At 36.8% G+C, this 21,685-nt stretch overlaps 1 protein-coding gene across 2 annotated transcripts in view; it reads right to left on the reverse strand.

Annotated features, from left to right (window-relative positions):
- Nucleotides 1-16,104, reverse strand: part of LOC149817870 (nucleoporin (DUF3414)) — a 113,450-nt gene extending 97,346 nt beyond the window's left edge. The window contains exons 1-4 of one of the 2 annotated variants that reach the window (XM_089985996.1): nt 15,804-16,104; nt 15,515-15,688; nt 5,845-5,940; nt 3,272-3,341 (exon numbers count right to left, since the gene is read on the reverse strand). In XM_089985996.1, the coding sequence (XP_089842122.1) occupies nt 3,272-3,341; nt 5,845-5,940; nt 15,515-15,688; nt 15,804-15,941 (478 nt within the window). In that variant the 5' untranslated portion in view covers nt 15,942-16,104. Of the gene's footprint in view, nt 1-3,271; nt 3,342-5,844; nt 5,941-15,514; nt 15,689-15,803 lie in introns of those variants that run through there. The other variant, XM_089985997.1, reaches the window with a different exon arrangement.
- Nucleotides 16,105-21,685: the final 5,581 nt, after the last annotated feature.

The following is a 21,685-nucleotide window of genomic DNA, read 5'->3' on the forward strand; positions in this document are numbered from 1 at the left end:
ATGGAAAAAAATTCAATGCAATTGATCTGATATACATGTGATCTAATGATAGTTTATCCGAGTATTAATGAGATAAGTTGATTATTTATAAATAAAAAACCCATATCTGATTACGGACATAACATGAACAGAACATAGTTAATTTCTAGAATGTGTAACATGTAGTTCTATTTAATGTCAAAAACTATACCAACATACATGATGATGGAGGATAAGAATAACATGCATCATCGTCTACCAAAAACACAAACAGAATCTTATTTATTTTAGAATAGTGCCAAAAAACATGTAACAGATCGCAGATCTAAAATAAGATTGAAAAACATAATGGATAAATGGTAGTGTATATGGTACCTTGGGTCTAGAATGTGAACCGAAGTATTCACCTTCCACTACACAGCCAACCATAAAATCTCTTTAATTTTTTTGTCGTCTCCTTGTGTAGGAAGAGTGACAAACTGAGAGTCATAGTGAGATCCCCCTCCCTTTCACATATTAAGAAACATTAATTAACACCTACTATTCTGTGTATGATCATTATAAAGAATTCCACGGCATGTATGCCCACCCAACTAACCAACCTGACCTAGCTCGCTACTCCAAAAACACATTCTATTTAAATAAGGAAATAATCATGAAAATATTGATATATACTAAAATGATCTAAGGTTCAGAGTTTGTCTGACTTGTAAACTTCTTTAATATTCAAATCCATCCTAGTCAATTGGGTTCAAGAAAGACAACCGAAGTGAATCTGAATCAACCTAAATCCATTAGGGGTTAGGACCCATCTTGGTTCAGAATAAGCCCATACTGATCCAGTAACCTGATCCAAATATGAGCCAACCAAGATGTGCTTGAGCCTTGAGGCTTCAACTATGGCCTTCACATTTCCTTCAAAATATAAAGAAAATCCAACATGGACTCCCCTCATGAATTTCTGCAAAATGATTCACATAAAAAAAACATGGCGGAAAACAATGCAATGGCTTGCATTATCAACTAATCCTGGAGCAAAAAATTTATTTATTTCACAAAAGGTCTTCAAAAGGTACTTTGACAAAGACAAGGAATGTGATGCTTGTAACTTAATAGAAGCACTCCCTACATGCCAGGTGGCTAAACTCTTCCTTCTCCCGTATGTTGAGAAATAGCCTTGGTAGACAAGGCAATACCTGACATCACATAGATTGAATCAAAGGCAAGAAAGCCTGCACATTTTTTCATATGCCTATGTACTTACCAAGGCCATGCACATGACTAGTATGGCCGCCCATTCCATTATCACATTAAACAAGAGGTCACTATGTCCCCAGGAATGAGGTGAGGTATCATTCTAGTGTGCTTAATGGATCTTTGTGGTCTCACTGTAATTTCTTCTTCACCAAAGAATTTTAATTATACTATCACCAATAATTCTGTAAATCATATATTCAACATGATAAAATATCTTTTATTTGGCAAACGACTCAAACCTGTTATCAATATCTGCCATTTAACACGTCCATAATATTGGCATTCTTTGTCTTCTAAATTCTAATGCATCAATCTTGGCTAATACAAAAACAATTCCAAGAACTATTTACTTAAAGGCTTGACGCGCCATAGTATTATGGACAATTGAAAGCTTATGACAGAAGTGCAAATTAACCATGAAGGCTGCCCTATCCAGATTTCCTTTTTTTTTAAGACACTAGGGGAAAGAGACTCTTGCTCACAGAGTTTATTAGTGTAAAACCTCAGGTCCGCCTTGCCAGCCAGGGAGTACACCCAGCTTCCACCTCATAGCAAAGGATGCACACCCATGGGTTTCAAACTCATCATGTCCCGTCAACTTGGAGACATTCACGAGTTGCTCCTACCACAATTCTTGGTTCACATGTAACCAAATTCTCAATACTTGGTACAAAGAGACTTACATGCTATGTCACCTGGGTACGGGTTCGGAGGGTACGGCACGGAATTTCAAAAAATCAGGGTATGGGGACACGGCTATATATATATATAGAGAGAGAGAGAGAGAAAGAGAGAAATGGAAACCTACCAGATAGAAAACGTACCAACCCTATCCACTAAGAATTTTTTTGGTGTTTTTTCGAAATTCTGACCTTACAGATGTGTTCAGCGTGATGGATTTACTAGAAATTGACACTTGGATCATGCATTTTGGATGGAAAAAACGGTATTTGAAGCCTCAAAATTTTATGAAAATTGTAGACCGTTGATTTTTTAACCTTATAAAAACCTATCCATGCATCCGAATCAAATGATCCAAGTGTCAATTTCTAGTAAATCAATCATGTTGAACACATCTGTAAAGTCAGAATTTCAAAAAAAGTGCCAAAAATTGACAGTCCCAAGCAATCGGGTAGCTTCCCACTATCCTATATATATATATATATATATATATAAAGAGAGAGAGAGAGAGAGAATTTGGGTCTTGGTGTTTTGAGGGTCCTCACTTGAACCTTAATATAAAATGGAATGGGTTTGTATCATATGTGGATCCATGGATTAAGGTAAGTGAGGACCCAGCCCATTTATATTAACGTTCGATATAAAAGGGAAAGGGGGTATTTGTAACATCTCTCTCTCTCTCTCTCTCTCTCTCTCTCTCTCTCTCTCTCTCTCTCTCTCTCTCTCTCCAGCAGATTGGAAGAAGAAGGTTCCAGGTACGCTCGCTCTCTCTCCTCTTCTACTTCTTTTCCTTCCTCCTCTTCCTCTTTCACGTTCTTCTTCCTTCTCCTCCTCTTCCTCTTCCTATTTTGTCTTCTTCTTCCTTCTCCTCCTCTTTCTTCTTTTCTTCTTCTTTCTCTTCTTTCTTTTTCTTCTTCCTCCTCCTCTTCCTCTTTCTTCCTCCTCCTTTTTCTTCTTCTTCCCTGCCTTTCTTTCCACCGACATCAAAAAAAAATTTGGGTCAGCGATCTCGACCCCGTGCAGTGCGGAATCCGACCCGTGGAGTACCCGCACTATGCCCGGTACCTGCCCCCGTGTTGACACAGGTACGCCAACTGCTTTGGCGTGTCATGGTTACATAGCTTACATGTAACCAGAAATGCCCAAGAAAAGTATTAACCTTTCTTAAGCATAATTCTTCACCAAAAATAGGGCACTTTTATAATGACCAAAAGAATCTCAATAAGTCATACATGAAACTGTCGCTATCTTAAAATATTTAAAAAACAAAAACTACCAAGAATCAATCATATTTTAAAATTTGAAAAAACAAACAGCTACCAAGCACATTAAAAGAAATGGCAAAGTTAATTACGGGCAAGCATGAGAATCTGACGGATGCACTTCAGCAGACACTGCCTCTCTTGATAGTATGAGACTAGAACCTGTACAGCATATTCTCTTTGAGATTATGTTTTGACATGAACTTGAGAAAAGTAAAATTAAAGAATAACAGACCATTAAAAATTACAAAGGTAGACTTCTCATAATTTCCCTTTTTCTAAAACATGAAAAGGAGATCACTTAAAGATGAAATGCTATATTTTAGATGCCATGGTGCCAGACAAGTACCGTGCTCTATTAGTTAATTGCACAAGCACAAATTGGAACATCAATCTGCAGGTTAATGATCAATAATATACAAACTGCAAGATGTCACCTTGAAGGATTTCAAAAAAAAAATGTCAAGATATGAATTTAAAATATACTCTCATAAAAAAGAAAAATAAAACCAACATTTTTTGAGCTTGAGGGAAATAACACTTGTAACCTTTATAATGAGTATCAGGCCTATAAATGTGTATGCTTCAGTATGGCTGGAAGACTATCACAAAAAGAACTATTGTATATGAGCATAACAGAGCTAAGTAGCTTCAGCTTATGATAGCATCATATGGACATGGCTCACTGCCATCGGCGTCAGATGATAGTTTTCATTCTAATTTATCAGAAAATTGTGAAGTATGCAAAGTAGGGATCCAAACAGGTCTAATTCACACCAACTAAATACATGGGGATTCGGATCTGGATCGAATACAGAAAAGCCAAAAATTGCCAAACTTCCATCCTGGATCCAACGTATTTGCATCTCTAATGCAAAGGTCGTCTTCACAATTCACTAGAATAAATGAAAGATCAGTTGTTTTCATTCTCCACAATGCATTCAGATGTTTGGGAACCTACTTGTCATAATTCGTCTAATTCTTAATGTTATACCATTCAATATTCTGGTTATGCATGGATTCTCTTTTTAACAAAAGTCTGACATATTTTTTTGTGTTCAAAAATCTTAGGGCTTATGTTGAGAACCAATTTGCTACACATCAAGAATTTTACAGTTTGCTTTTAAATAATACTTCCTAGATAGCGAAACTATCCAAGAAATTCCTCAACATCATACATCCCAAGAAAATAAGGTGCTTCAAAGAAAATAAAGGCACATATTTGTGAAGGCTCTAAGTATACTTCATACAAGTGGAATACAGAAGCTTTGATCTGAAACATTGCATACAGTTGTCTCTTTTATTAGCACATTCCAATGAAGATTCTTGAATGGAATACATGTTACCAAACGCTATTCACAAAATCCAGATTATTATGTCATAGAAGTGTTTGACTGTGTCTATTACTATATCTCACAGACACTTCACTTAGCTTGTGTATTCGTTGAGACACGACATGACATTTAAATACACCAGGACAATTCATGGAAATACCGAAATAGTCAAACCAGTATCGAGAACAATCAACATTGTGCTATTAGCTTTATATATTTCCTTTGATGATGTTGATTACTTATTTAGTATTTAAGTGTCTTCTTTTTTTTCTAAAATATGTGATCAATTATATTACATTTCAATTGTAACTTCATTTTACTATTTGACCTTTTTTATTGTGGTGATTTAGAATTTCTCTCGTGTTTTGTTTTTTTAGGTTAAGAATTATATTGAATTTTATATATACATATATACATACATACACATGCACATTTATGTGTGTATACGGCCATGTCGCCGTGTCATAATTTCTAAGAACTACCATGTCACACGAAATATTCACATTGTGTCTTGTTCCTGCATCCGTATCCATGTGAAATAGTTGCTTGTCTGAGACAAACAAGGATGAGAGTTCAGAAGAGTAAGGATTTTTCATTAGCAAGCATGTCTGGCAGCATCAACAACCATTTATGTACAAGATAAATATCCAAGTTACCACTATCTAATGCCATGAGAAAGGAAATGACAACTTGAGTAGATAAGTGAACCTTACACTAGGTCACACTAAGAAACCATTAAACAAAGAAAACCAAAACGCCTATCACTTTCTGTTGAGAAGCATAACTAAAAGAAGATAATGATGATTATAAAACAAAACAGACACCAACGTTGCAGACTTGCAGCCCATCCAATGAGAGATTTAACATTAAAGCAACATCCACTAGAACCAATCCAAAAATCTAGGAACTAAGAAATTCATCCACAAGACATGGCATCTTCTCTAAAGATCATAAACATCAACCACAAGGTTTAGGAAGCATATGATATCAAAGAAAAAGGGAAGAGGAGACAAGGACTAGAATCAAGCCTCAAGTGTGGAATATGGATTGCGGAACAGTACTTGCTTACGTGTGAAGAATCAAATAAAAATAGAATGCACGCTCAATTAAAGGGATCAAATGAACTGGGCAATTATTCTTTGCAAGCAAATGAAACAAGAGCACACCTTGGAAGCAATCTAATAAATTTCCAATGATCACGATGTAAGTGAGAGCAAATGCAAGCAAACATTTTCACAAGCATCTCATCATCTGTAATGGGTTTAAGCCAAAAACATCCCAAACATCTAAGCGTAACAGATACAAAAGACAAGCAAACTGAGCATACTAACCAAATGTTTAAATTCTTCTACTTTATCAACTTCAAACACATTGTTCGAATCAAAAAACCTGCTAAGAAGCAGGTAGGATTGCAATTCATCCAAACCCTGCAAGAATCAAACATAGAACTTTTATTTTGAAGCCTATCTAATAAGACAGATTTTTATAACTGATGTAAGTTTTTCAGGTCAAAATTAAGGAAGATTTGTGCTCGATCATAGTTTATAAGTGTTGGAACCAAAGAGTAAAAGACATGATTCTTCAGATGCATAAAGTTTTATGATTTAGAACAGCACGTGAATTCAAACATATTTACCAGGAAGATCATAAATAATACAAACAAAGTCAAATAAAGTACTATAATTATCACCTACAGATGATCACAAACAATAGTATAACTGCATCATGTCGAGCCACAAGATCCAGCTCTTGAACCACTTATGCTCACAAATCATGGTTAAACTCAACTCAATTTCATCACAGCCCTGCTCACAGCAGCTCACCCAAGTAAGGACATGTTTGGGCTTGCTTTGCTCCACTACCATAAATACAATATACAGTTATCACTGGTTATATGTATTTTACCTCCCTCAATCGTACACAAGAACATGCAGACACTACCATGCATCTTGTATATGCATACATACATATGTGCATATAAACATTTATGTATGTAGACATTTTTTTAACTAAAGCAATAGAACATGAAAATATCATCTCAAGTGCAAATTCTTGAATAATAATTCTAAGCTACTAATAATAAATATTAAATGATAAAATCCAAGTTGAAAACTGAAATTCATACGCTGGATGATATTTATGAAAAAACACATACAACTGCCCAAAAAAATATTTAGAAAAAAGATGAAGTTACAAACAAGGGATGACCATCTCTAATACAAGTCTGACTGTTCATGAATTCTCATTAGTGCATTGAATCCAATGTGATTGAATGACTATGGAATTATGTCATCAAGGTGCCATCTCAATGCTTCAAATGTTTATCATTTCACACACGGTATCAAAGTTTACAATCTATATCCATTGTGTAAGGATGCTCTTCAGTTTAGTTGTACATATATATTTATTTATTTATTCCACATTGTGTGTGTGTATATATATTATAGTATCTATAATGTTGTAATAGGAAATACCCATTAGGGGTATTTTAGTCTTTTCACAGTACTGTAATAGGTTGTAATCATTAGGGTCACAATAGTCTTTTATATTTTTTCCTTTTCATTTTGTAACCTAGTAATTAAGCTTAGACTTGAGGGCATTTATGTAATAGACCAATAGAGTCGTTGGGACCTCCCCAACGGCTCTATTTCTAGCCATTGGGAAGGTCCCAATGACACTATGTGGCTTGTGTTGTGTATAAATAAGGGTGTTTCCCCTCTTGTAAATACAATGCTTTCACAAGCATTTTATTGCCAATATATTTATATTTTTTACTTGTGTTATCGGCCCCTAAGAGGAACTTGTGCATGTGTGCTTGTATTGACCCATAAGTGGTCTTCTATTGATTGTGTTCTTGTAAGCTCATAAGAGGCACCTAGTTGTATCTTTTGATTTCATTATATGCCACAATAGCCTTGGTGCTCTTTTTTATTGTAACTTGTAATTGAAGATAGTGTGGTGGTCCATAAAGATCAAAGGAGTGTCGGTTCTTTTATTGTAACTTGTAAGTGAAGATAGTATGGTAGTCCATGAAGATCAAAGGAGTGTCGGTTTGTTGCTTCAGGAAGCATGTCATCAATCATTTTCAACTCTATCTCTTCTCCCTCTTCTTTTCAAGCTCTCTCCCTCTTATTGTTTTTTTGTTGCCTCTATGGCCAACAAAAGAAGTTGTAACCGTTGTTCCAATCAAATTTGAAAGGACCAACTACAACATGTGGGGCACCGTAATGAAAAGAATCTTAGTTGTGAAAGAATTGTGGCATTCGGTTGATGGTTCTACTCTAGAACCTCAACCTATTCTAATCAAGATTGTTGTGGGAGAAGATGGCACAACTAAAGAGGAACCCCTCAAAGGAAATGAGATAGATAAAGCTCTATTGGATTACAAAAATACCTATAGGTCATGCTAAGGTGCTCTCTCTCTCACCATGAGAAGGATGTGTGAAGAGCCATGTAAGAATATCTTGAAATTTGAAAGAGCATATGAGGCTAAGAATTTTATCAAGCAAATGTATACCCAAATTGATGTCGCTCATAAAATAAAAATATGTAATAAGATTCATAAGTGTACTGATGCAGAGCATCCAGATCATCCTGACATATGCGAGGAGATGGAGAATGACCCGCCTTTGACAGCCCGTTACAGGAGAATATACTCTAGAAGATCCAACCAAAGTTTGGGCCATTTGGGTCCAAACAGATCTCAAGGGTAAAGGCATCATTTCATACATATTTATTTTCTGAGATTTTTTTTCTACGCATCTCAGAAAAATTCATTTTAGTGATGGTTCCAATTTTTGTGATTTTTGAAAACATACATAAAATATTTATAATTTAATTTTTTTAAGGGTCAGATCTTACTGATCCTGATAGTGCTAGTGCCCCGTAGGATTTGTTTGTGGCACTAGCGGGTGTACGGGGTTAATTGGGTAGATTTTTGTTTTTTTTTTTTGGTACAGACCAGAGTTACCAGTCGAGGAAGCGGGAGCGGGAAGCGATACGGGAAGCGGGAGCGGGAAGCGAGGCACTTTCAAAAATTTAGGAAGCGGGGAAGCGCGGGACCACTTAGAAGAAAATTCCGAACCGTCTCGGAAGCGACCTAGGAAGCGAACCGGAAGCGACCTAGGAAGCGAACCGGAAGCGAAAAAAATGGAAAAAATGGGGAAGCGAGGGGGAAGCGTGGGGGAAGCGAGGGGGAAGCGTGGGGGAAGCGCGCTTCCCATTTATGGGAAGCGCGTTTCCCATAAAAGGGGGACGCGCTTCCCATAAAAGGGAAGCGCGCTTCCCATAAAAGGGGGACGCTTCCCCTCACGCTTCGGAAGCGCGACGTTTCGCGCTTCCGAAGCGCGCTTCGGGGAAGCGCACTTCCCCTTTTGCCTAGGCGCTTCCGGTAACTCTGGTACAGACCTAGATCTGTTTGGTTTGAGCCTCACATTGCTTTTGGCCTCTTGTAGTTGGGCAGTCAAGAGGTCCAATGTGAAATCCAGATTTGAATTTGGGTCTCTCATTGGCCCCTTGGAAGTGACCTTCCAAGGGCCCAATGAGAGTCCATAGGCAATCATTGCTCCCTTTTAAGAGGAATGCCAAAATCATGAAAAGGGATTTTTGCCCTCTTTATGAAAATTGTGGATGACTATTTGACTGCCTCTTGGAGAAGAGAACTCGTGGGTTCCATTCCGTTGACAGTGAAGTTACTGAGTGCAACGAATGAGCATTGGTGGAGCTTGAACTGGTGGGATGGTTTGTGCGTGAACCCCATTCAGGCCATCCTTCTTTTGACGTGAGTGTTAAAAAGTGTATATACATAAATGTATAGGTATACATAATTATAATAATACATATATATTTATATACTATTTATATAGTTATATATTATTTATATAGTTATATATTATTTATATAGTTATATATTATTTATATAGTTATATATTATTTATATAGTTATATATTATTTACATTTTTTCTTCTCTTTGTTTATCTTTTTGTATTTTTAGGATGTCTAGTTCTTTTTGAACTAGACTCAAACTAGTCAACATTTTCATGTTGACTAGTTTGAAGAGCCGTTGGACTAGCTCCAACGGCTCCTTTGGAGTCTCTTAAAGGCATTCCTCTCCCTCTCTCTTATGTGTATAAATAGGGGTAACTCCCCTCTCATTGTAAGAATGTTTTTTAAGCATTTTATGTGAATGAAATAAATTTAATTTTTTTTTTTGAGTTCTCACATTTGTGCCCTTTTGTGGGTTATGATTAAGGTGTCTTTAATAGACACTTATTGTGAGCATTAGTGGTTTTGTGAAAGATCTTCATTTCATTACAGCTTGGTGGTCGAACTCGTGCGGCTGACGTGATTGCAACTGCTGAGCAATGCTGTTGCCATTCATCCCTCTCATTTGAAATTCTTGAAACTTTTGCTGTGATATCTTTTGTTGATTTGAAACCTTGCAAGTTGTTGTCTTTGTTTCTGAATGTCATTGTTGTGTGTGTTTCTACGTTGAAACTCACTGTTTGCAAGAACTGTGAATGCTGTTTCGAAATTCCTGTTATTAATATCTGGTTCAATCAAAGCAAGTTGTGTGTTGTTTGTTGAATTCAATCTGTCTAAAGATTGCTGTTCAGTTTATACATCGTCTGATTCGTGATTTGCGTCAAATGAAAATTCTGATCTAACTTGTCTTTGAACTGATTTTTGTGGACTGATATTTTTTTTTAGGTTTTCTTGAAATCATTTCTGCAAACTGTTTATGCTCTTTGTGAACAACGTGTTGCGCTACTTGAGTTTCCTTTCTGAAAACCAGTACCACAGAAAAAAACGCTGTTAGTGTTTTTCCCTGGGTTTGGCTGCCTTCTTTAGCAACTCGTCACCCAAGCTGTTCTCGAATCTGGTGCATTTTGTGTTGCATTTCCAGAACCACCAACCAACCTGTAGGTCCAGCAGTGACCCTCAAAACATCAGACATTGAGTGCTTTTGTCCCTGGGTTGCGCATATCCAGCCCAACTGAATCCAGTCCGTCCGACTTGATTTGACTCCGCTGGTTGGTGTCCCTATCTGTGCAACTTTCTTTGAAGTGACGTGCACATACAAAAACTGATTGTCGTATTTGTTCCTTTTTCTTTGGGTGCTTAGTGACTGCAAGTGTTGTTAAACGTAAATTATTTGAATCTCCATTGAAGTGTCAATCCTGTTTGTGATATTGGAGTTTGGTGGAAGTTGGGAGACCGAATATTGGAGTGTTCTTTTTGCAGGCCGACAAAGATTATATATATATATATATAGTGGACAGGCCAAGCATGCGCGAACAGATTTGATGATCTCACATACGCGAACAGATTTGATGATCTCATAGAATTTGAAAGTATTTTCAAAATTGACACCTTGTTTAAAGATTCAAAAAATCGCTTCAGCATTAGAAAGTGAAGTGTAAGTGCGCTTGCGACCTGACTCATATGGTCGGTTGCATCATGTACACAAGGTGATAAAAGTGTGCAGGAATACTATGGGTCTTTAAAAAGACTTTGGGACCAAATGGCTAAATTAGAGCCTATTTGGGACACATCCAATGATGCTCGTCTAAGAAAAAACAAACCTTAGAGCAGCAATTTCTTTCAATTTATGCAAGGCTTTAGACCCGAATTCGAAAATGTAGGGGTCACTATCACTCATCGTGAGAAAGATGAGACTCCACCTCTCCATAAAGTATTAGTCGAAGTATGCATGGAAGATACTAGATTAAATACTATAATCGAGCCCAAGCAGCCTAAAGATAATGTGTTGGTGGTTCAAAGACCCGGTGCCAACACTAATGCCTACAAGTAGGGATAAACAACGAATCGAGCTGGCTTAGCTTGGTAAAGCTGGGTTCATCCCGTAAATGAGCCAAGCTTGAACTAAGATCGAGGCTAGGCCGAGCAAATGAGCCGAGCTTGATCGGCCTACCGAGCTCGATAAGGCTCGACAAGACTCGGCTCTTATTTATATAATATATATATATACATTAATTATATATATATTGCAGAGGCTTTGAAGAAAATGAAATCAAGAAGGGTAGTTGGCCCAGATGGTATACCTATCGAGGCTTGGAAATGCTTGGGAGAGAAAGGTTTAGAATGGTTGACAAATCTTTTTAACTTGATTTGGCGAACAAATAAGATGCCTAATGAGTGGAGGAAGAGTACTTTGGTGCCTTTATATAAGAATAAGGGTGATATACAAGATTGCACAAACTATCGTGGTATAAAACTCATGAGTCATACTATGAAACTTTGGGAGAGGGTGATTGAGTCTAGGTTGAGGAAGGTTGTCACGATATCGGAGAATCAATTTGGTTTTATGCCTGGTAGATCAACTATGGAAGCTATACATCTTCTTAGACAACTTATTGAAAGATATAGAGAGAGAAATAAAGATTTGCATATGGTTTTTATTGATTTAGAGAAGGCATATGATAGAGTACCTAGGGACGTTCTCTGGTGGACAATGATGAAGAAAGTTGTTTCTCTCAAGTACATTAGTATAATTAAAGATATGTATGAAGGAGTAGTAACCAATGTCCGCACTTGTGGAGGGGTGACAACCAATTTTCCGATAACGGTTGGGTTACATCAAGGATCTGCTTTAAGCCCTTTCCTTTTTGCGATAGTGATGGATGAGCTTACGAGATCAATTCAAGAAAATGTACCGTGGTGTATGTTGTTTGCTGATGATATTGTTTTGATTGATGAGTCTAGAGCTGGGGTTAATGCTAAGTTAGACTTATGGAGACAGGCATTGGAAGCTAGAGGTTTTAAGTTGAGTAAGAATAAGACTGAATATATGGAATGTCGGTTTAGTAAGCAACGAAGTAGGGATGGGAGTGTAGTGAAGCTTGGTGAGCAAGAAATACCAGTGAATGATTATTTCAAATATTTGGGATCCATCATTCAAAAGTATGGAGAAATTGATGGAGATGTAAATCATAGGATAAAGGTTGGGTGGATGAAATGGAAAAGTGCAACTGGAGTGTTGTGCGATCGTAGAATGCCATTGCGGTTGAAGGGAAAGTTTTATAGGACGACTATTAGACCCGCTTTACTATATGGTACGGAATGTTGGGCTGCCAAGAGACATCATATTAAAAAAATGAGTGTAGCTGAGATGCGGATGCTTAGATGGATGTGTGGAAATACAATAAGAGATAAGATTCGGAACGAGGAGATACGTAAGAAGGTAGGTGTTGCACCCATTGAAAATAAGATGCGAGAGAATCGTTTACGGTGGTTTGGACATATTCGGCGAAGGCCTAATGATGCTCCAGTTAGAAGGTTGGAGAAATGGGAAAATAGATTAGTTGAAAGAGGTCGGGGTAGGCCTAGGAAGACTTGGATGGAGATGATCGGAAAGGATATGAATGCTTTGAACCTCACCGAGGACATGGCATTGGATAGAAATGATTGGAGGAAAAGGATTCATGTGGAAGACCCAAAATGATTTTCTTTTTTGGTTCATATCGCAAACCCCAATTGTTTTGGGATGAAGGCGTAGTTGTTGTTGTTGTATACATTAATTATATAAAAATAAGACTGACGCATCTCTCTCTCTCTCCACATATTCGATCCATTTGCAGGTGGAGGTGGAGGAGCAGCGGCGGGCGAGGTGATTGATGGTGGCCCGAATGGTGACGAGCTCTTGAAGGAGGTGGTCGGGGACGGAGAAAGGAGGCGGGTTCGGAGGGTTGCAGATGGAGGAGAGGTGGTAGAGAGAGAAGACGTTTGTGGCCACCATCGCCACCCAGGAACAAGGTTCAGAGTCTTCAAATCCATCCTCTCTCTCTCTCTCTCTCTCTCTGATGAGCACGAACCGAGCCGAGCCTTTACACTAGTTTACATGAGCGAGACGAGCTTCAATGTGCCAAGCTCGGCTCGTGTGCATCCCTACCTACAAGCCTCCTCACTTCACAAGATATGTATGTGTGTATATATATGTGTGCAACTTAACAATATTGAGCAAGTAACTAAACGATTAAATGTTTAATCATTTTCTCTCTTCCTCTAAAATTTTGGCTCTTATGCTGATGTCTTCAAGCTGATTTAAGAAGTTGATATAACTAATCTCAAATTTCTAAATAGATAAAAAAAATTAAAATTTAAAACACATTTTGTTTCTTTTTCTCCATAAAGTTTTCCTCTTGGATCGACCTTGTCAAAACCAAAAAATTACCAGCATTAATTATTTTCTTTTCCAGTACCATTCCAAATGAGCTTTTAGGCATCTCACTCCTTCCACTTACTCCTCTAAATCCCCAAGCATCAGCAGTTGATGGCTTGAGGTTTTGATTTTCAATTCTCAAATTCTTTGTGGTTCTACTTGTTCACCAAGAAGTTTTGTGAAAAGTGAAAATCAATAATCTAAAGCTTCCCTTTTGATGTTTAATACTATAGTTTTCGGGTAAAAGTTCAAACAGCTAATGCAAGTCTCTCAAGCATAGAAGGCGCAAACAGGATTACAACATAATAGAAAAAAAAATGTGTAGCCTTGTTTGCCTTCTGATACTAATTAATTGATATGCACACTCATTTTTTATTTTATCATAGTACCATGTTAGAAAGTTGCAATTTGTAACCTTAGCGGTCACAGGACCACCCTCTGTCTAGCATGTTCTATAGATAAGATTAGCAATGCAGTTTGAGGCACTGGTTGTTTAGCCTCGGATGCATTTCAAAAATACAATATATAATCTGAACGTGTAAGGAACTCCATGAGTGTCCCATCACCACAATAGCATTAAATTTAATGGGGATCATGGGTGAGTTAGATGTGTGATCCACAACTTAAAGGTTTAAACATTGACGGGAAAGATTTAAGTCACCATATACCGGTTTTGATCATTTTGATTTACAAATGCAGTTGAGATGGTGCTAAACTGCTATTTTATAAGTGTTATCCTTTCTGTAACTTAAATCCAAGCATGCATATTTGATGGTGGCACTATGATTAAACCCTTATAATACAAAGTCTTTCCGAATAGGCTCTCGCTAAACACCGGAAAGGAAGAGGTTTTGTGAAGCACCATGGAAAGGGTGCAAGGGATACTAGAACTACAAGGAGATAAGTGAGGCTACCTGATATGACTACTCTTGTCTTCACGTGAAATTGAAGATAATCATGTTTTTGTAAACTATTCACTGAAGCAAGATAATAGCAAGATTGCCCAAAGGTACATAATTCTTTCATGAGATTTCTGGCGTCAGTCAACTGCAATAACTACTTATGATTCCTACTGGAATGTCAAAATATAAATAATTAACCAAGAAATAAAATACTACTTTCGCATATTGAATTCGGAATCTTGCTTACTATGTAGATAGCTCAAGTAGTTCCAGGATGACAGTTTAATTTCAAGTAAATGCCTTGATTTTTATTCATCATCAACGTCATCTTGTACTTTTCCCTTCCCAACCATCACCTTTATCAATTCTTTGACATCACTTCGTATCATTCTTGTTCTTCCACCATAGCCACAGTGATAGCCAGCGCCACCTTCAGGATTTTTTTCCTATCATTACCACCCTTATCACCATCCGTGTTTTGCAATTACAACCATATCACGAAAAAAAAAATTTATTGCATTGTTTGAAGAATTTCAAAGGTGATAAATGGCATCTGTCTTATTAACTAACCTTTTCCCCACAAATGTATGTGAAGTTTATAAGGCATTCTTCAGAGTATATGAACGCGTACTAGTAATATGAATACTGAGTTCATCTGCTCATGGTGCTTGCATGCCTTTACTGAGTTCATCTTCCACTAGCCTAATATAGCATCTCTCTTTATCACGATTTCAATGCCTTGTCTATCCATACTTGATGTAAAACATGTGAATGTAAGTATCTCTATTCTATACAGGAATCCGCTGAACAAGCAGGTAATCATCTTAAATCCCACATAACATAATAAGAACTCATCCAACTCCCAAGCAACTCGATTTCAAGAAAACGAAGAATAGCCGTTCAAAAGCATAACGTACCAGGCATGAGCTAACTTGAATCGCTGGATTCCTCAATTCCGGCCGGATGACGACATTGTGTGAGCCAATATTCACGCTATGAGAGCTCAAAACCGTCTTGGATGCGGTGTTCGTGTGCTTGAATAGAGTGACTGTCTCTCGCAACCATCTGCTGTTGCTCTTCAACTTCTTAGACTGGGAAAGAAAATTAGAAGCCCCAAAACCAACTCAGAAACTCGGGAAAACGATCCCATCAAGATAAGCGAGAGAAACAGCCAAACAGGCAAAGGAAACAATATAGAGAGATTACCAGGGACGGAGAGATTTCGTCGGAAGAAGACACGCGTTCGAGATCGGCGAGAAGATCGCAGAAAGAGTCCCACCAGAGAGAGGCGTCTAGGGTTTTGGATTCTGCGGCCTGGTCGATCGCAGCCGCGACGGTGGCCATCCGAAGAGGAACCCCTAGATTTCTCGCCGGCGGAGATGCGCGGGGGGTGGCTAGGGTTTCTCTTCTGCCGTTGGGTCTCTCGGAGGCGGACGGATGAAGGAGATGAACGCGCCTCCCGCGCTTTTCTTACCACTTCGAATGGGGTTTTGGAAGAATCTGATTTTAGTGGAGTTGCCCTTTGGAGAAACCCCCTGTATCGGTACATTTGCCTTTTAGCGGTTGTGCAAAATAACCAACTTCTTATGGTGGAAAGTTAACGATCAAGTAGCTTCAATTTTACATCGACACGTTATTAATTTGCGTACTCCCTATGTCGGTGGATCTAGATCGCCCTAATATTGTAAACGTGGGGCATCCAGAAGCTTGCTTTGACGTTTGAATGCAACGGGGTGTGTTTTATCACATCCCATCATAGTTTGGTCCCTTCGCCTCGCCCGCACTGCGTCGGCTACTGACACCACTTGTAGGTGTCAACGACTCGGACGTACGCCAGATATGGGATGTTTTGGTACCAGGCCCAGACCCGGACCCAACTGGACCCTTTGTAGGAAAAACCCTTACCTGGTCCAGTAGGGATTATGTAAACCGGACCCGGTTCACCCCACCCGATATAATTATAGTTTTTATATTTTTGACATTGAAATTTTGTAGAACTTAATTGGAACTCAAGTTAGATCAGCGTTTGGTATGAAATTTCATATGTTAAATGGATCTCTTAGGTGTGACCCAAATAGTTAATGGGATTTCTAGACCTTAACCTTGACGAATTCAATGTCAGATAAGACTGGGTGGTACCCAAGCTATTGACACGAGAGCAGATCACGTGATTTGGCATCCTCACCGTCTACAATGTGCACAAAGGACGAGGTCCTTGTAGGATGAAGAAGGGACGGTCAAGATGTCAAATCACTTTCTTAAACTAATTTGACAGATTACTTTAGATCACCTTATCTGCTCTGTATTAACAGAACACCACTTGCTAACTTGAACAAGATCTTATCCAAACCACTTGACTTGTACGTAGAATTGGTAAACGAGCTGAACAAGTTGGATAGAGGATGTCAAGTTCAACTCATGTTTGTGGCAGAACTGGACCAAGCTTAAACTCGTGGCAAACTACAATTGAACCACTCCAACTCAACAACCTTGCTCAATTGCAGAAAATATAAACTTTTAAAGTCTAAAATAACAAAATTTTGACCCACCGCCGTTGGGGTTGCCTGTGCGGTCAGCGGGTGTTGGAAAATGTGGCAGGAAATAGTCTAAAAAATAACTTATAAACTTTATAAAATTCAATTACTACAAAAAATATTATCAATTGAGCATGACACTTATGATTGCAATCAAGTATAATTTTACTAATTTGTTTTATGATAAACAATTATATCTTGCTTTTTATTTAAAATAATTATAGTAATGAGATAAGTTAGACACTTTTATACATGAGACCCAACATATCAATTTAAATATGCAAATGAAATATCTTTGATCAAATCAACATTCTAAATTCGAATATATTATTATAAATAATCAATTAAAATATTTAAGTCTAAATAGATAAAACAAATTTTAAACAATACACACTTGCAATAAGAAACAAATATATAGTTATAATCAACAACCATAAATATGATTTTAGTTAGTATCATAATAAACTAAGCTTATTTAAATAAGCAATTGAATCTTCCAATATAATTGATTATCATACAATTTTGGAAGAGAAGGAATTTACTTTTTGCTTTAAATACATAGTTTATATAATTAAATGAGTTCTTCAATGCATCAAAAAATATTGAATTTTTATAACTTTTACAAGCTGGGTGCTATTCTATTTTGGGTATGATTCAACCCAAATATATGTATATGAGCCAAACAAGATTTTTTATTTATTTATAACTCAAATAAACTGCACTTGGCATGAATACTTGTTCACACTCACTCAACCAACCAAACCTATGCTCATCATGTTGACAATGTAAAACTATGAGGCTAGAACCCTTTCCCTTGGGTCTTGTTTTATACATTGGCTTACAAAGAGAGGTAACGTCCATGAGAATCGAACCTTAATGATTGTCTGCCTAGCAACCAAGGTCGCACCCCACTATGCCACCCGCCCTTGGGGCCCAAACACAATTTTGAATAAGTAATATACATACATTAATAATACCATTAAGAAACAGAGAAAGAGAAAGCATACTTTTCATCAACCAAAGTTCTCAAAACCATGTTAATTAAAAAAGAAAAAGAATACACAAAGTTAGATTAACTTATTTTAACTTGAATCACCATCAAAAGATAATTGAGCTAAAGCTTTTGTGTCTACCCTAGGTTTATGAGTATACCGAATTATAAAAAACTTAGATTTGCTTATTGGCTGCATTGTATAAAACTACCGAGAAGGATCTCTTCATTGCTCCTCCCTAGGGTAAGACCCTATATTTATAGAATACGGTGATCGTTGACTCCTATTAAGAAAAATAGTCTCAGATGATGCCGACAATCAATCATATTTTCTTAATTAACAAGGTCATCCCTTATTACGTAATATTTATAATTTTTTAAAAAACTATAGATTTAAGAGCTTTTGTGGATAAAAAATAAAATTTAACAAACATATTCTCAAATCAATATTTAAAAAAAAATTTGTTTGGCAAATTACAACTTTGGCTTAATATGTGCATATTTACAAGTATAATAATTAGTACCACATTAAAATATATACTAGATATCTTGTCTTAATATAGTGTGTTCACGTTAGTTAACACATAAACATATAATACCAATATAGGACATGTTAATTGCCTATGACTAAAGTTCACATAGTGAGTCCTATCTCAAAGGCTTCTAATGAGTGTGATTATTAACCATTGCCATTTAATCTAGCTACTTGTCATGTGCATATCAAATTGTTTAACTAGAAGATAAGCAATGTTGAGTATAGTGAAAGCATGTGTGTGGTATGTTTCATGGTCTATGTCGAGTCCTTGGGTGATTTCTCCATATTAGCATCGTAGGCCGGTCTATCTCTTGAAGGTCGCATCTTTAAGGAACCTTATTATAGAAAACAATAAAATACATAGCTCACTCAAGCTTATACCCTTAACACAAATTATGAGATATAAAAGACCGTGTATCAAAAGTTCTGAGAATGGGTTTTTTCTATGTTTAAATCGACACAACATATATAAGTTTCTCGATGAACTCATCCTACAACCAATACCCTAAAGCCATGATAAGACATTACATAAATAAAAGTTTCATGCAATATCAGGAAAATAGTTCATCAACATAATCATCGCCATATTTAAATATCCATTGATTTCATCAAAAGTTATGTAAGTTCATATAAAGTATCCAATAGCAGTGTGATTTGAGGGTGTTGAGATAAAGCCATTGGATCAAACTCCACTAGCACTTAAGTGCATTTATAGCCTTCAGAGTCGAGCCACATAAGATAAGGTAGTCGTGAGGCCCCACACTAGGTTTTCCTTGCTTCGGCAAGGGTTCCTCATATGTGAATTCTTGATTTTTGAAAGAAAAAATGCAGGCTTTTTCATTGAAATCTTGTTTAGAAAATGGGTCTAAGTCCTGAATCTGAATTTGAGAAAACAATGAGAACAATTCTTCAAGACCTCAAGCATTTTCTCTTTCGTTGAGCAGGGATCAGTTGGATCAAGAATGTTGGATCTTTGTTATTGAATTTCCATTGTGAAAAAAAAAGTGTATCTCAGATATTAATACCTAGAAAAAGCGAGTTCGGTGGTGGAAACCACCAAACTCAGAAAAATACAAGACGAAGAACAATATGTGAACATTAGACAAATTAGAATCTATAAAAATGATTACAATATATCAAAATGAAATCAACTTACCATGGGATTAGGTAGCCCTCTTTACGATCATAGAGCACAAAGGAGCATGGGCTGCACTTTAGCTTGGTTCGATCTCCAAAAATGAGTAAGCTAGGGATTTGAATCCTAGACTAGGCTCAATGTGAGATTAAACTACGCTTGGTTAGTTAGGCTAGATGAGAGGAAGGTTTGGTTTGGTAGAGTAAGGGTGATAGGAGAACAAAAACCAAATTTTCCTTGGAGAGGGAAGGTCATCATTATTTATAGGCTTTTGACAGATCCATATATGTCTCCTATGTATCGAAGATCCAAAGAACGACCAACAACTGAAATTCAAAGGATTTGAACCAATGACTAAGGTTTATTCTTAAGAAGGGGATTAGAGATAAAAAAATATTTGAATAGAGGTCACTAAGTAAGAGTGGTGTCCTTGGTTGTCAGAAAATGGATGAAAACAAGTGGGACGTGCCAATCTTAAAGTTGCTGACTTGAATTGATGCAAAAAGAGTTAATGATAATTGAGTTAATGACACTCTAGTTAACGAAAAAAAAAGATGTAATGACACATTGATTTGTTGTAACATCCTCTATCAAGAGTAATAAGTACAATTAAAAAAGAGTTAATGACAAATAATTTATGGTAAGCAAGCTGGATAAAAATAGGCTTTATAAGTCAACTTGTTTTTGTAATAACTTTTTATTTGAACGTCTCTTTCAAGTGATTTTTAATGCATTGCAAAGATAGCATCCTCAACTTAAATTCTCTTTCGATTAAAAAACAGATCTGATAGTTTTGGTAGACAAAAATATGTTCAACATGGGACATGAAAAATAAGTTTTTTTACCAAACAAGTCATATTGTTTTCATCATAACTTTTTTATTCGGGTGACGTATCGGCCTAGTTTTTGGTTCATTCAAAAGCTAAAAACTTCTAGCTCAATTTATCTTTCAGACAAAAATCTTGAGAATGTTTTCTAGAGGCAAAAAATAAAGCTTAATCCATTTGAACCATAAAACAGGTTGAAAACACTGGATCTTGGTATGTGAATTATGACATGAAATAACTTAAATAAAAAAAAATTGTGTCTACAGATGTCCCTCTTTGTTGTCGAGCATGCAAAACTTGATAAATAGCAAAAAAGTAGACACACTGACTGAAAAAGCGAAAAAAAAAAATCATCAATGTTAAAGGTTTTTGAAAAAGAAATCTTGACAATAACAAAGACATAGACGACTTGACAACATAAGATGATAGCTAAAGACGTAAAAGTAGCATAGCACGAGGGACTCCTTGTTGTGTCTGTCATATAGGTGGAGACGTCTGGCCAAATGTGGTAGGAGTACACACTAAGATAATACCTTGTTTCACAAGAGGGCTTTCTCTTGAACTCAGTGTTTTTAGCTGAATGTTTTGTCAGAGCAAAATTAGACAAAGATGGAACAAGAACCTGGTCACTTGGAATTGCACAAAAGGCGACTGATGATTTTGCCAAAGGCAATGACTTATTTTTTGAGGATACAAAGTCAAAAATAAACCTTTTTGTCCTAAAAAGCATTAATGAAGGACCTTTTAAGATGTTTTGGTTAGTTTTGAAAAACATGGAATGATGTGGAAGAACTCTTGCATGAAAGATGCATCTTATAGGACAAAGATGGATTTAAGATGGCTTATGCACTCAACGGATGAGTTTCATATTTCTCTGTCAATCTATGGGAGAACGTATGGACCTAATGTCCATCTATCTACATGATTATCCTAACATAAGATTGGGTAGACTTTTTCTAATGGGATAAAGGACAATTGGGTTCCTAAGAACTATGCTAATTGCAAGAAAAAATGTTAGTAACATAAAAAAAAATGCATATGACACGATGATGCATGATGAAATGCT

Source organism: Nuphar pumila, chromosome 13 (assembly GCF_984573655.1).
Source record: "Nuphar pumila chromosome 13, dmNupPumi1.hap1.1, whole genome shotgun sequence".
Lineage (NCBI taxonomy): Eukaryota > Viridiplantae > Streptophyta > Magnoliopsida > Nymphaeales > Nymphaeaceae > Nuphar > Nuphar pumila.